A 16,528-nucleotide genomic window follows, 5' to 3' on the forward strand; every position below is an offset into this window, starting at 1 on the left:
TTTTGAATTTGAAGTCAAATTTTAAATTCTAAAATAATAATTAATAATAATAACAAACTTCTTTTTTAATTTTCAAATTTTATTTTGATTTTTGATAACCTGGATTGGAAGTAGAAAATAAAACAAAACAAAAAATTTAAAGACCAAATTGTGTTTCTAAAACTTAATTTTCAAAAAACAAAACCAAAAACCAAAATGACTATTAAATGTGGTGTTAAGTTTCATTCCTTGAATTTTTAAGTTTGTATTTAAAAGATATTTAAATCTTTAAAGCATAGAGCATGTTTAATGAATTCTTATTGTTGCAATCTAATAAATTTATAATACATTTGAAAAGTTCAAGAAAATTATAGACTAAAACACACGTCTTTGATTTTGGAGAGTATACATTGACACTTGACTATCTATACAAATAAATTGACTTATTTTTCTATATCTAAAAACTAACTGTTTTTTCATTAGAACAATGTTAGAGAACGGTAAATGAACTAATTTTTTGTTACGATAGAAAGTTATGTTAACTATATTTAAAAGAAGATAGGTAATAGAAGAGTATAATCGAAAGAATTGAAGAGTATATTCTTGTAGACGTAAAAAGAAATGTATTGTTATTTGTTATTATTATCCAAATAAAAAGCTTACGGGCATCACTCATTCCTAAACCCCACAGTGTTTGGAACTTTTATGAAGATGGCATAAAATATCACTCTCATGTTTCATCTACAACCTTACAACACCATAAACCATCGACCACCCAAAATTTCAAAACACATCAAATCGACATTCATGGAGGAATACAGAGCACCCGCCGCGGCTGCAGCCGCTGCCAACCCATTACCACTTAACTCCCATACCCAACACATCTCTCCCCGTGCCACCACCTTCAACCGCCTCTTCGCTGCCCTTTACTCCCTCGCCATTTTTGCTCTCTTTTATTACCATTTCTCTTCACTTCTCAATCCCATCTCTTTTACTTCCTTCTTCATTTCCCTTTCTCTGTTTATCTCCGACCTCGTTTTAGCATTCCTATGGGTCGCTTGTCAAACCAACCGGATGAATCCTCTCCGCCGTCGCGAGTTTCTCGGAAACTTGAAACTGTTGCTCAAGAAGGATTCTGATTTTCCGGCGTTGGATGTGTTCATTTGCACGGCGGATCCTTATAAAGAGCCACCCATGAACGTGGTCAACACGGCTTTGTCCGTCATGGCTTATGATTATCCGACGTCCAAGATTTCGGTTTACGTTTCCGATGACGGCGGCTCTGCTTTGACGCTCTTTGCTTTCATGGAAGCGGCTAAATTCGCCGCCGTGTGGTTGCCGTTTTGTAAGAAAAACGATGTGGTTGAGAGAAACCCTGATGCATTCTTCGCTTCTAATAAGGATTATTATTGCAATCCTGAGATGGAGAAGATTAAGGTATATATTTTCATGATATCATAATCAAATTTTAGATTCAATTATGTTATTCAACAATGAGTAATATTCTAAAATTTAGGAGTTCAGGAATTATTAAGAGGAGAAATTAACATTTGAAATAATGCGTTTGGATGTACAGATAATGTATGAGAAAATGAAAATGGGAGTGGAAAATGTCATGGAGAAAGGGGAGGTTGGAAATGAGTTCATCAATAATGGAAATGAAGAGCATTTGGCTTTTCTTAAATGGACAAAATCTTTTACCTCTCACAACCATCCTGCCATAATTGAGGTACGTCATTCTGCCATACACACATGTTTGGTAAAATATAAAAAATCAACTTTCACGTGTCATTTTCTCTACCAACTTTTTATGTGTGTGAGTTTTGTAAATAATTCACCTTCACTTATAAATATCACATTTATCAGAAATTTCATATTTTCATTTTCTATACTTTTTCACGTTATAACAATAAGGTGGTTTACCACATTTCATTGGTGAATCAATTACAATAAACTTGAATTGCATAAATGTAAATGAATTGCTTCATCGTGTTTATTTAATATTATAAAAGTTTACCATTGTCATTACATTTACTTCTATAACTACATTTGATGATTAAGTATTAATGGCAACCATAACAATAAAGATGAAAATTTTATAGTTACGGTTACCCACTACAAGAATTTTCACTTTTATCTATGAAAAAAACAAGCCAAAGTTCAAAAACATCGTCCTAAGTTATGTCGATACATTTTTTTGCATCAGTAAGAACATCATCATATCTCTGAGGGGAGAAGTTCTTGCCGATGCATTTATCTTTACCTTTGCAAGGACGATGTAATTATTAATTGTGATTGGACTGAACACAATTTAATTCATCAACAATCAATATGAATTTGTTTATTATAAAATTGGAAGTGGCCCCATATGTTACTACAATTGCATAACACAAGTAAACAACAATAAAAGTAATGAAACTGAACCCACTTTTATTTTACCATTGATCTATTACATTTTTACTTTGGGGTAAAATATAACCTAAATGCAATCTAATTTCTTTTACACTTACCAATTTTTCAATTATACTTTTCCCAATTAACAAGAAACAAATCTTACAATTTTATATCCAAAACACTAACTTACTAACTCCAACATATATTTAAACTTGTTAACTCAGCTCAAATGAGTCATCAAACACTCACTCGGTTTACAAAAGTTTAATAGTGGCAAAAATGATTTTTAAGAGTCAAAAATCACGTTCAAACATTAACTTATGAGTAATCAACTCAAAATGTAAACTAATTTTAGAATTAGAAGAATGGTATTTTTGTTTTTAATGTTGTTTTTATTAAAAAAGTATAATAGAATTTCGTGTTACTTTTATGTGTGACTTTAGGTATTATTGGAGAGTGGTAAAAACAAAGACATTGTTGGAGAGTCATTGCCAAATCTCATCTACGTTTCAAGGCAAAAAAGTGTAACTTCTCATCACCATTTTAAGGCTGGTGCCCTCAATAATCTGGTAATTAAACCCTATAAACAACTCTTTTTACTTTGCTTCTTTCTTTTTCAATCAAATTTAGAATTATATGTATATCCTCCTTTTTCTCTCCTAGATCTAACTCTATTATTTTTATTGCAATAGGTTCGAGTATCGGCTACAATGACCAATGCACCACTTATTCTCACTTTGGATTGTGACGTGTATTCAAATGATCCACAAACCCTAAATCGAGTCTTATGTTACTTCTTGGACTCAAAACTTGCTAGAAATTTAAGTTATATTCAATTCCCTCAGCGCTTTCATGGAGTTAACAAAAATGACATCTATGCTAATGAGTTTAAGCGGTTGTTTATATTTAATCCAATTGGTATGGATGGATTACTAGGACCTGCTTACGTTGGCACGGGGTGTTTTTTTGTTCGACGATCTTTATTTGGAGGTCCATCATCATTTGAGCCACCCGAACTCCCTGAACTCGACCCGAATCATGTTGTGAAAAGTGCCATTTATTCTGAAGAAGTCTTAGACTTGGCCCATGTGGTTGCAGGTTGTGACTATGAAAGCAACACCAAATGGGGTTCCAAGGTATGGCTTAGGGTTAGTATATGATAAAGATAAACAATAACCAATTAAGTATGATTAATGATTGAAGGAATGAAGGTGGGTTTGTATTTTGCAGATAGGGTTTAGATATGGGTCTTTGGTGGAGGACTATTTCACAGGGTATCTTCTGCAATCGGAGGGGTGGAAAAGCTTATTCTGTAATCCAAAGAGGGCGGCTTTCTACGGGGATGCGCCCATAACTCTCCTAGACGGAATGAATCAAGTGAAGAGATGGGTTATTGGGCTTTTGGAAGTCGCTTTCTCAAAATACAACGGATTCACATTCGGCGTAAGGAATTTAGGCCTTCTCATGGGTCTTTCTTATACCCACAATCAATCTTGGGCCCTTACACCCATCTCGGTCATCCTTTATGCCTTCCTTCCCCAGTTGGCTCTCATCAATGGCATCCCCATCTTTCCAAAGGTAGTCTAATTATCAAGTCTCTTAGTAAATTAAATTTAGAAAAGATACTCACTTTTGTGTTCTTTTTCATGGTTGATGAAATGTTTCATAGGTTTGGGATCCATGGTTTGTATTGTATGCGTTTCTATTCTTGGGGGCTTATGGACAAGAGCTTCTTGAATTCATACTAGAGGGAGACACATTTCATAAATGGTGGAATGATCAAAGAATATGGAGCATAAGAGCTCTATCTGGCTACTTTTTTGGAATCATTGAGTTCTTTTTAAGATCTCTTAAAATTTCTGCCTTAAATTTTAACGTCACTAGTAAAGTTATTGATGAAGAACAGAGCAAGAGGTACTGCCAGGGATTGTTCGATTTCGGAACCCCATCCCCCATGTTTGTGCCGATGACCACGGCGTCCATTGTCAATTTCATCGCCGGAGTCATTGGAATTTGGAGATCCTTGGGCGGCGCGTGGGAACAACTCTTCCTTCAAATATTGTTAACTGGATTTGTGATGATCAATTGTTGGCCTCTTTATGAGGCCATGGTGTTTAGGAACGATGGAGGGAAAGTGCCACCCAAAATTACTTTCATTTCCCTCTTCCTTGCTTTGCTTCTTTGCTCTTTGTTTTTTGCATTTTTGCATGTGTTCTAAAACCTTAAATGTAATACAATGATAGCATTTGTAATGTTAAACGATGTCTCGATTAGGTGAGTAGAGATTTGAAGTGTAAAAATAAAGAAAGTTAGAACTTTTGGTTTATCTTAAGATTTATAAGGAATATATCTTGAGTTAGAAGCTTGAATCTTTCGATTTTGATTCCATTAACTTCTATTCAACCACATGACATAAACATTTGCATTATTTAAAACTCTATGGCTAAAATTTCAATGAGTTCTTCGACGATATTGATAGGACATAACCTTTCTACCCTTAGCCAGGCATCTTTATGGGGTTGGGGAGCCTTTTCAAACAATGATTTTCAAATGGCCCTTGAGGAATTGGTGTCTCTAAACATCTCCACAAGTGTGGTAGCTAGGGTTTATTTAAAAACACGATACATGAATATGTTCAATCGTTTATTCTACTGTATTGAAGTTGTTTCATGGTGTAAAGTGATTGAATTAGAATTATCAAGGATAAGATACCATGTTACAATTTAAATTTAATAATATAAATTTTAAATTTGGTTAAAGTGTAGCCAAAATTTTAATTTCATCCATTTTTAATTTTATGATAAAAAGTTTGAATGTGTTTAAAAATGAATATATGTTATTTATGTGGTTTTCTAATCGAAGTCCCTTACTTTTTTTTTTCTCAAATATGAGTGGATTACAACTTTTTAAAAAATCAACAAATTATGAAGGAAACCAAAATTGGCTCATTGTGAAGAGGATCTTAGGGCTCGTTTGCTAACGTTTATATTTTCTGTTTCATGTTTATGTTTTCATTTAAAAAAAAAAATGGAGGTATTTGGTAATGTTCCTTGTTTCTCGTTCTAAAAAATAAATAAATGTTTTTCATTTTATAAGGAATTATTAGGAAAAAAATAGTTTCTCCCGTTCCCGTTCCTCGATTATTTCTATTGGTTTCTTTTTTCTTTTTTTTCAATTGTTTTTATTGGTTTTCTTTTCTTTCTTTTCTTTTTTCTCAATTCTTTTTATTGGTTTCTTTTTCCTTCTTTTCAATTACTTTTCTATTTCATTTTCCTTTTCGAGTTTCCTCTTGTGTTTTCCTTTTTCTTTCTCTTATCTTCATCGTCTTTTCCAAAATAATCATCCTCTTCCTCTTCCTCTCATCGTCTTTATTGTCTTCCTCTTCGTTTCTCATCGTTTTTCTCTACACGGCGTCTTTCTCTTCGTTGGATCTGGGTTTTTCCTCTTCTTCTTTGCATGAATTGTGTTTTTTATGTGAGTTTTTATCAAATTTGTGTTTTAGCCATGAGTTTTTGTCTTCCTCTTTGTCGTGGATTTCGATCCTCCTCTTCATCGTGGGCTTTTGTCTTCCCCTCGTCGGCTCTGTTCTTCAGATCTCAATCTCATTTCGTTCTCCATAAGAATATAAGAATACATTCCTATCTAGGTTTGATAAATTTTTTTTATGTTTAATGGAGGACATATATTTTTGTTTGATATTTAATTGAATTAAATGTGAACAAAGTTTTAAAAAAATCAGGAAACAAGAAACAGTTATCAAACACTTTTTTTTTCTGTTTTTTTTTTCTTCAAGAAACAAGAAACATAAACAATTATTAAACACATTCATGTTTCTTGTTCTAAAAAAAGAAGGAATGGAGAACAAGAAACAAATAAATAGGAAACGAGAATGTTACCAAACGGGTCCTTAATAACCAATTACATTTTTTTTATTTAACTAATTATTGTTTTAATATGTTTTAGGGATAGATTTTTATTTTGGACTTTAAAATTTATGTTTTAACTTAATTTTTTATATATATTTTTTGGGTGCTAAGAAATTAAGGGTAAAAATTAGATTAATAAGATCATTTTTTCTATAAAAAAAATCTTTTCTTTCTTTTTTTACTGTAAAGGTATATTTACTTTAAAAATGTTGCAAACTTTAATTATCTAAATACTAATTTCTCACCGAATATAATTTTAAAGAATGTTTACTGCATTAAATAGCATAGGTTGAACTATGTATATATATATATTATTATATTTTAGAAAAATGCATAAAGCTTAATATTTTCTCAATTAAAATTCATGAGTTTTGGTTAAACTTTTGAAAGTTTAATCTATAAGTTTTCTTTTCGCTACCAACTTTTTCAAAGTTACTTTTATTTTAATTTTTAATCATGGGAGAATGTGGGTAACAAATAAATAAAATTAAAGGTGAGAATAGTGTATATGTCTAACCATGTAAAGGATAGATAACTTCAAAACATAATATACACCCTTTATATATATCAATTGAGATATAAATTGTTATATAAACAAGGCTTACAAATCTAAACTTCATTTTATGGATTTCTTTTGTCACCCACCTTCCTTAGCAAATAAAGATAAGTGGAGAGTAGAGTATACTTGGTGGTCTCCTTAATTACATTACATTTACCTCAAATGACAATTTATGTTAATCAATAATTTATGAAGTATAAATTTTAATCATAAATTTTTATTTCATTCAAAGGTAACTCAAATTTAGATAAATATTAAAAATGCTAAAACTTATCATTTTCTTGTGGGAGTTTGATCTCTTGTTTCTTTTTAGTTGTGCTTGTTTTTTAGAGAAAAAAAAATATGACACCACCTAAAATTTTATATTTCAAAACTAATTTTGTTTAAAGTAAATTTATGTACTAAATTGAATTTTGTACTTAAAAAAAACATACAATTTAACTTAGTGTAAAATAAGATTTAGTATGATAGATTGAAAAATCGAATCGACCAAATCAAATGTCGATCAACTGTATATCCTATGTCTAAAATTTTAAAATAGGAACAATATTAATTTTTTGTAGTGGGAGATTGAATCCACTCCCTCACCATCCTTAAATAATAATAAGTTGTTGTAAGTATAACAATTAGATTAAAAATAATTAAGTATATAACCTTTTAAAAATATTGCAAACATAGAATAATTTATTAGAATAAAATTACAATAATAAATATATATAAAAAAAAGTATAATGGGCCGCGGCGGGTATTGGAATTGGGTCGGATCCGGCCCAAATTGGAGCCCTAAAGGAAAGTGAAATTCCTTCTTGAAGAACAAGTAAAGAGTGCAACAAAGGTGACCATTTCCAATTTCAGCAAAGAGATTCAGAGGAAGAAATTGAAGAAGAAGATCGCCATGGATCCGAAGCTAACTGAGGTCTCTCAGCACTTTGAGCGCTTCAAAGCTGCTCTTGTTAGACACGATTATGATTCTTGTGACAATCTCCTCTCTCAGCTCAAGGTAATACCATTATATTTCAGAACCCTAATCTTTCTCCCAATTATTCATCTCTTCACTACCTCACTCTAGTTTCACTCCGTTTTCTTCTTTTATTGAGTGGTTAAGGTTTTCTGAGTTTCTTTTTTCCATTTTCCTTCCGTAGGTTTTTTTGACTGGATTCAGAAGTCTTCCACCATTGTTTGAAGATACGCCCAATGCTGTCGAGGAATTGACGATAGCTAGTAAGAATGTCACGCCATACTCTATGCCATAATTTTGTAGCTTTTATTTACTGGTCTATAAATTTGCTGTCTCCTGGATCTTGAAATTTCTCAGCTGAAGAGAATGTCATAATATGGTTTATGTAATCTTTATAGTTCATAGTAACAGATTAATACTCATATAATTATATTTGTGTGGAGCTTGCTAATTGTTATTCAGTTTCATGATTTGTGGTGCTAAGCTACCACAGGAACTAAAACTTTAAGCTATTAGATTAAGTTAAATTGGACTTTTTTTTTTTTTAAAAAAAAAGAAAATCTTTTATCTTCACTGATTAGATTATAATGGAGCTGTGGTACCATTTCCTCAACGTAGAATTGAGATGCCAAATATCATACTTTATGAAAACTTGGTTAACATTTTATTGAGCTATTGGACCAATTTTACTCAGGAGTAACGAGCGCGATGTATGGTATATGAATTTCACAAAACTGATTAACTATCTAATAAAGTTGGAGAAACCTTATCTTTAGAAGATAAAGGTTGTTCTCACACAAGAAATACACTACTCTACTTGGTGATGAGTAAATAATTTTGGCCTAAGGATATCATTTTTAGTTTTATGCCTTTGGAATTTATGCTTGTTTCCTTCTAATTTACTTACAGTAGTTTTCACATTTCTTGAAAAAACGTTTGAATTTTTAGTCAAATTCAAAAGGCAAGAATAAGTTTTTTTTTTTTTTTTTTGTAACATTTTTGTGAATTAATGGTTCCTCTTGTCCTAGGTTGCACCACTATCATGGGAAAAACAATTGTATATTCTGATGCAGAATCTTCTGTACAAAAGAGCTTTTATCTGCATGGAACTTCTGTTTTTTTCCCCTTTCCTTTATGGTCAATTTCTAAATCTAAATCTTATACGTTTATATTTTTTGTTTACTTGTGGTCTTCAGGGAATATATATGAGCATGCTGTACTGCTTAGTGTGAAGGTTGAGGATCAAGGTGCATTTGAAAGAGATTTCTTCCAATTGAAGCCTTACTATACTGATGCTCAGTATGTTTCTTTTTCTGAATGAAAGTGAAATTTGAATTCCTAGTCTATCTAAATTATTGAAGTTATTTATAATCATAACACATTGCCTTCTTCATTTAAGTTTTTTATTTTAAAATTTTAAAAAAAATTTGTGTGTGTGTGGGTGGGGGGAGGGTTGTGAAAATTTGTAGTATTTTATATTCTTCAGTTAGTATCTTTGGTTTGTTTTTCTTCAACTCATCGAAGGCCCATTAAAGCTTAGGAGAAAATACTTTGGTCCATTGGTGTCTTTGCCTTTGTTTTGAAAAAAGTTCCATAAATTTTCGTGCTCAAGAATGAAGGAATGGACAAGATCTGGTTGCTCCTTTTACTTAATTCATGTATTGTCTTTTTGTGAAAGAAAAAGAATCTGTGGATTGGTGTAGTAAGAGAAAGAGGAAAATAGTATAGACTTCAAGTGAAATATCTTCAATAACAAAAGCTATATATTAATATTATTTGCCATTACAATTCTTTTAGTTCTTCAGTATTCGGTGTTATTGCAATAGGTTATCTTTCTTCTTTCGTGTTAATGAGTTAATTTAATTCAACTGAACTGCCTTTGTGAGACGGTTGAATGTCTACAAATTGCAGCAGAGTAACAAATGGTGCCTAACCTATCAGGAGAACATCTTCTATGAGTTCTCTTGAGGATCAAAACTGATGTATATAATTTAGGCGGAGCTTCCTGTGGTTTATCTTGCATTTTACCAGAATTGCCACATTGAGATTACTTGATGTTACATATGAGTTTTAAACTTTTGGGTACATTTTTTTCTCATGAAAGTTTGTTTTCTTGGAGCAGTAACCGCCTTCCTCCATCCCCTCAGGAGTATCCCATCTTGGGTCTCAACCTTTTGAGGCTTCTTGTCCAGAACAGAATTGCTGAATTCCATACGGAACTTGAACTTCTTTCCCCTTCTGCTTTGGAGAACCCATGCATTAAACATGCTGTGGAGCTGGAACAATCCTTCATGGAAGGGGCCTACAACCGTGTGTTGAGTGCTCGACAGACTGTGCCACATGAAACTTATGGTTATTTCATGGATCTCCTTGCAAAGACTGTAAGGTAACTTGTTAAATATGGCCTCTAACTGAAGTAATGATAGTTGATAAATCCCACCGCATTGTAAGTGTGGGCAAACTCTCTCTTCCTTGGGGTCACTGATGAGTGGCAGTTATATTTTGCTCTTAGTTTTCATTCATACTTTATGCCTTTTCTGCTATTTCCAGAGATGAAATAGCCGGTTGCAGTGAGAAGGCATATGATTATCTTTCAATAAATGATGCGTGCCAAATGCTGTTGTTTTCCTCTGACCAGGAACTTTTGGACTACGTCAAAGAGGTATGCTCTTAAAGTCTGTTAGATGTATTTATGAGGTTTGAGACTGATTTTGAAAATAGTTAAAATTATCCTTGTGATGTTCAAAAATCACTTCATAACATTTTCTTATTCGTTAAAATAAAAATGTTGCATTTGATTTTACTATTCACTGAATTGGGAAACATATACCTTTATGAGGGTCAGGATTAGGAGTAAGTTTCCAAAAGAGAGTTTGCACCAGTTATTCCATGTTTTCTTCTTTCCATGTTTATTGCGCATGTTGATGAAAATCTGTTGTTCCAATGCAGGAGCATCCTGAGTGGGAGGTAACGAATGGCAACGTATATTTCCAGAAGGCGAAAGAATCTGGACCATGCAAGGAAATACCATCCCTTCAACTTATCAACCAAACACTCAGTTACGCAAGAGAGTTGGAGCGAATTGTATGATAAAAGCTAGCAGTTTCTCATGATTCTCATCTGCTGATTTTACAACTTGCCAAGGTTTATGGTTATCCCCCTCCCCCATCTTATGATCATTATGAGATTCTTTTTGGTGCCATCGGGTCAGATTTTGTGAAGTTATCTTGGTATTTTCATCATCATGAGATGGTTGTTGTTGCATCTGTCTTCCAAGTGTTTGTTTACAATTACACATCTTCGCAATCTATTAATATTCAAATGACAAGGAATGCGTATTCCTATGATTTGGGATCTGGATTTAAAAAAATGGCTTCAATCTTATATACTTTAAAACTCTAGTTTATTAATTCCCTTTCCTATACTACCCACTTCTTCAGTGTACATGGCCTTGATAAACTTGTGAGAATGATATGTACCATTCTTCTTATAATCATTTGGTTTTGGGTTTTTCAAAATTACGTATGATACACTTCTACCTATTAGTTTCTATGTTATGTTTTATATTGGTAGTGTCTTTAGAATCCAAGTCAATTTTGAAAATAAAAGGAAATATACTGTTTTGAAAACTCTGCTTTTGTTTCTCTTTCTCATGCCTACTGATTGGTTAAACAGTCAAGTAGGATTAATTTCTTGTCACATATATTCACTTGCAGCATTCCATATCTCAATCGATCTCAATATCATTTTTTTGTGTATTGTTTTCATCATGATGGTACCCTTTTTTTTTTTTGTTTTCATCATGATGGTACCCTTTTTTTTTTCCTTCCAAAACTAGTCACTTTTTCACTGTTTCATCATTAAATCTACTGGAATTTGGCTGTGATATATGGAAATTTTGATTAAGAAATTATGAGTAAGCAAGTAGAATTTTTGAAAGTTAAAAACAAACAAACAAATTGTTAGATTTTAATAAATGAAACTAAAAATAATTTAGCGACTTAAAGTTGATTTGAAATTTCTCATATTTTATAATCCTAAAAATAATTGTAAATTTTGCTTTTTAAAACATATTATATATATATATATATATTGATAAAATTTCCATCATTTATGGTATTAATAAAGTGGTGAACAAATCACTTTTTCTTTTTTCTTTTGAAAAGATAACAAACGAACACTTGAAATGATTTAAAGACACGGTTTCCTCAAGTTGTTAAAAAGTACCAAATTCCTCATGTATTGTACTTTTCTCCTTTACTATTCTATTATCCATTTGTAATCTTTTATTCAAATTAATGAAATTGGGATTTCAATAAAACGAAAAAAGAAAGTCAAACGGGATATTATAAAAACATTTCAACAAAGATTGATTAGAATTAAACAAAACAAAACAAAACCATTGTCAAATCAAAGAGATGAGTCTTAAAAAAAAGAAAAAAAGAAGAAGAAGAAGAAGTAGATAAGATTTAAAAACGAATAATATTATATTTGATTAAAAGAAAAAGAATAAATGAAGTGCAAAATTGTTGGTTGGCGGTAAGTGCGACGGCGGTGGAAGTGACGGCGGTGAGCCGAGTCGCGGCGGCCCCCATGAGTCTGGAAGGTTCAGAAGAAGATGTCTCAATCCGTACAACTTGTGGCCTTCGTTGTCAACTTCGAATAATATTTCAAACCATCTCTCTTACTCTGTGCCTTCCATTTTTTTTTCTCTTTCTTTTGGCATTTGGATCTTTCTTATGCCCTTTTTTTTTTTTTTAATTCTTTCCCACTAAAATAAAAATCTCATTTTCCTATGCTCCCCTTTTTCATTCATTCATATAAATATACTCTCTCTATTTTTCCAATTCCATCTTTTATTCTTCTGATCATAATAATGCATTTACTGTGCTATTTTTTCCTTTACATTTTAGGTTTTAGTTATACTTTACTTCGTTTTTATGTATAATTAATAGGAGCATTTGGGGCAAGAATTATCGAGCTTCAGTAAATAGAATCGAAGAAGTAAAATTTGAAGAGAAAAAATAGATGAAAAACGAAGTGAATGATAGTGTTTTAACATTATGTGATGATGAGAAATTATCGTGTTTTAACATCTTGAATGCTTTTTTATTATATTGGTGGGATGTAGTTGATTAGGAAACTTTCTGTATTGCAACGTATTATTCTTATCTTAGCTTGTGTTTAATACTTTAATCTCATGATTACATAGAGATTGGTTCATTGATTTATCAAATGATTAAGAAAAATGATCTAATTTACAACCTAATGGGCTGATTTGCAAATGTGGAGACATGAATAATCCAATTAATTCTAAGTTGACCAACAAGTTGGTCGATGATCATAATAGCATTCCATGCTCCTCAGCTATCCACATAGACCGGGGAATGATTAGGATGGATAAATAAACTTGCTAGGTTTCAATTTTGTTGCTTTTTTTCTTTATTACTTAGTTTCGTTATGAACAGTATGATGATGAAAAACATGGTTATGTCATTTATTTGGACCTTGCAATGAAATCAATCTATTGCTTCTCAAATTAAACATGCAATATCATCTAAAAGTTGAGAAGCAAGGAGAAAAAAATCTGGAAAAAAAACCCTAAACACAATCAATTAAAATATCATAAAATCTATAACTCAAGTCGTACAAAACATTAAAATCAACATCTTTGAGCCTAGCTAATCATCAAAACTTAACTCTCTTAACACCAAAAATTCTCGAATATTACTAGCAAATACATGGAAATTAAACCTCATGGGTTTTGGTCAAAATGGATCAAAATTAACCTAAAACACTTTTAAAACCACAAAATGAAAGAGATGAATACACTAAGGTTACAAGAGCGTCATTACAAATATAAACATTAAAAGCCATATTAAACAATCTAACCAACAAGATTAGGTGCCTGAGAGATGAGCTCACTTAGGGGCTACCCATAACTATTATTATTATTGTTATTTTTTTTTTTTTTGTTAAGAATTGACAATTCAAGATAAACAAACAAAAAAAAACGTAAAACAAAACAGATCGACATAGAGACATCTACCTGATCGTTTGAAGCACTTAGAAAAGAAATTATGAGAAAAAGAGTTCATTTTTTATCATGAAAGTAGGTATACTAAAATAAAAAAATCAAAAACTTGAATTCGAAATCTACCATGACATATATATTTTTTTAAGAAAAAATTGCATCACATCACAAAAACATTTAAATAAAAACAATCTCATAACACCTCTTTTTTATCTATTACAAATATAACAAATAATTAGTGATATCAGACGACTATCAGAGAATTATCAACTTTTAAATTTGCTCATTTTGCAATTTAGAAAATGTAGTGGCACGAATCATGTTATCATAAACTTTACGATCCTTCTTTTTCAAAACTGCCCTCTCCTCTAATTCTAATTCTATACAATAATGTTAACATATTATATATATAAATAAAGTTAGTAGGTAAAATTGATGTCATCCTTTAAAAAAAATGGAGCATCCACTCCCACCCCCACTTCCCATGGTTTCAATAACATTGAATTTAATTGAAAAAGAAGTGAAAAAGTGAACCCATGCATATTATTTGGTACTTTACTCTAATTCATCCCAAGATTTGCTTCGACTATATGATGTACCCAAATTTGCATCCCATAACTTCAACATTTCAATACTTTTTTTCTATCTATCATACATCTTTAATTTTATCAAAACTACGACTCCCTTTTAACAAATATGAATGAAGATGTTTTTCTATTACCATTTAAATTTAGACCTATTCTTCTGCTTCAATATTTAAGAACTTTTATGTCATTAATATATTCCATAAAAATGTTTTTTTACTTCTGATTTTTTTCGTTGAATAACAGATTTGTTTAAAATCATTATATTTTTGGATGATCTATCACCCAAGTGTTTCTTCAAAAATAGTTTTAAAATTAGTATTTCATTCAATGTTTAAAATTTGTTTCTTTTTGTTTAATTCATTGTTTTTCGAACCAAATTTGAAAAAAAGAAAAATTTGATCCTACGTGTGATTACTCCATAATTTAAATTATCCAAAAGCGCTTATCGAAATATTGATTTTGTTAATTAGTCTACAATTACTTTGAATTTCAAGAACTAAAAAAGTGTATTTGTATTTTACTCCTCATTAAATTTATTAACCATCATGTGTTTTTAAATTGTAAGCAATTAATATTATTATTGTGATTCTTGCCGACCTCTAACTTTACTTTTCTATTCTTTAATTATCTATATGACGTTTCTAATTGTAACTTTTTATTTATTTTTTTATCTTAATTATTGTTATTCTTTTTATATATATAAAATTGTATTATTTTGAAATGGTCAATTTAATTGAGTATTTAATGTTGTATTTATCACCAACACAACACTTGAACCTACCTCACCTTATTTAGGCTGGTTCCTTATGGAAATACTGAAAATGATGTTAGGTTGACAAATTTATATTAATTAATCAAACAAAATCATTTATGAAAAGATTGGTTGATTGATATGAACTCCTAAATCTTATAATAATATGAAATGAAAGAGGGTTTTGATGTGTTAATATTTAATCATATAAAACTAAACCCAGTAGAGGAGTTGATAATATATATATTCATATAATTAATATCCCTTTTTCCATCAAAATATATATTTCTATTAATTACATGTTGCAGTATTTGACTAATTTCATTCATTAATAATTTTAATTCAAGTTATGAAATAGTAAAATAGATGTATATTTCTTTTTCTCAAGTTCTATTACAAATGTCTACTTTCTCAATGGTTGACCTATTGATATATGTCAACTATACAATTTTGTAAGTTTTTCCAAAATTTGAATCATTATTATTCTTTTTAATTCAATCTTTTTTTTTTCAATGTTATATGTCCAATGTAGATCGATGCAACATACCAACTAGATGATTTGAATGCAACTAATTTTCTTGAGGAAATGGATCTTATCTATGCTTTGATTTTTCTCTCTCCATTTTTTTTAATAATATCAATATAATGTTATTCATGTGGTAGCTAATTCAATTATGTATAATTGACAAATAATATATATTAAAGTTGATTATCACTTTATACGGTTATCTTTTGTTCATCTTTCGTTCTCAATTTTAGGGTTTTAGGGTATTCGAACAAATATCATATTTGTCGTGGTTTGAAAATAAATATTGGCTTTAGAAAAAAAGAGTTTTTGATTGCTATTTTTCTTTCATGTTTAATTTTAAAAGAAAATTCTAAAAATATTTTTTAAAATTCCAAGTGAAAAGTAAAATAGTAGCTTTAATTTTATTATTTTTATTTTAGCTAAAAATTCAAAAATACTTTTAATCATAGTAAAAATGATTATTGTTATCATTACAATATATGACAATATTATTATTATTATTTTACAACATTATGTATTATATAGAATTGGTTCTCTAAATATATATACATAGATATAGATTCTATGCCATAATATATTAGAATATTCCTTCTACTTACTTAGCAAGAATCTTTTCCATACATATTGGATTCCTTTTTTGTGGGGAGAAAAAGTCTTACCCTTTTCTTTCACAAACAAAAAAAAGAAAGTCATAGCCTTTAAGCCATATGTCTAATCATACACTAAATATATTTGCTTAATTAGCTTTTAATACCTTTCTTTTTTTCTTTCTTTTTTTCAAATTTATTCCTTTGGAAAAATTTCCATCCTC

At 30.5% G+C, this 16,528-nt stretch overlaps 2 protein-coding genes across 2 annotated transcripts; both read left to right on the plus strand.

Moving 5' to 3' along the window:
- Nucleotides 1-190: 190 nt before the first annotated feature.
- On the plus strand, nucleotides 191-4,742 carry LOC101212740 (cellulose synthase-like protein G2). Its single transcript, XM_004148959.3, has 6 exons — nucleotides 191-1,416; nucleotides 1,556-1,708; nucleotides 2,817-2,942; nucleotides 3,066-3,509; nucleotides 3,604-3,951; nucleotides 4,043-4,742. The coding sequence occupies exons 1-6, from the start codon at nucleotides 712-714 to the stop codon at nucleotides 4,589-4,591; spliced, it is 2,325 nt and encodes a 774-aa protein (XP_004149007.2). The 5' UTR covers nucleotides 191-711; the 3' UTR covers nucleotides 4,592-4,742.
- A 2,913-nt stretch (nucleotides 4,743-7,655) lies between these two features.
- On the plus strand, nucleotides 7,656-11,226 carry LOC101207684 (26S proteasome non-ATPase regulatory subunit 8 homolog A). Its single transcript, XM_004148938.3, has 6 exons — nucleotides 7,656-7,858; nucleotides 8,001-8,079; nucleotides 9,013-9,115; nucleotides 9,939-10,202; nucleotides 10,367-10,478; nucleotides 10,766-11,226. Exons 1-6 carry the CDS (start codon nucleotides 7,754-7,756, stop codon nucleotides 10,904-10,906), a joined length of 804 nt encoding a protein of 267 aa, XP_004148986.2. The 5' UTR covers nucleotides 7,656-7,753; the 3' UTR covers nucleotides 10,907-11,226.
- Nucleotides 11,227-16,528: the final 5,302 nt, after the last annotated feature.

This window comes from Cucumis sativus, chromosome 4, assembly GCF_000004075.3.
Source record: "Cucumis sativus cultivar 9930 chromosome 4, Cucumber_9930_V3, whole genome shotgun sequence".
In the NCBI taxonomy this organism is placed as follows: domain Eukaryota; kingdom Viridiplantae; phylum Streptophyta; class Magnoliopsida; order Cucurbitales; family Cucurbitaceae; genus Cucumis; species Cucumis sativus.

Excerpts from the sequence above, each read along its gene's own strand:
- LOC101212740 (XM_004148959.3), top strand. The coding sequence starts at position 712 with ATGTTTCATCTACAACCTTACAACACCATAAACCATCGACCACCCAAA. Across the intron at positions 2,943-3,065 it reads CTGGTGCCCTCAATAATCTG|GTTCGAGTATCGGCTACAAT; the intron begins GTAATTAAACCC and ends TTATTGCAATAG. Across the intron at positions 3,510-3,603 it reads ACACCAAATGGGGTTCCAAG|ATAGGGTTTAGATATGGGTC; the intron begins GTATGGCTTAGG and ends TGTATTTTGCAG.
- LOC101207684 (XM_004148938.3), top strand. The coding sequence starts at position 7,754 with ATGGATCCGAAGCTAACTGAGGTCTCTCAGCACTTTGAGCGCTTCAAA. Across the intron at positions 8,080-9,012 it reads CGAGGAATTGACGATAGCTA|GGAATATATATGAGCATGCT; the intron begins GTAAGAATGTCA and ends TGTGGTCTTCAG. Across the intron at positions 10,203-10,366 it reads CTCCTTGCAAAGACTGTAAG|AGATGAAATAGCCGGTTGCA; the intron begins GTAACTTGTTAA and ends TGCTATTTCCAG.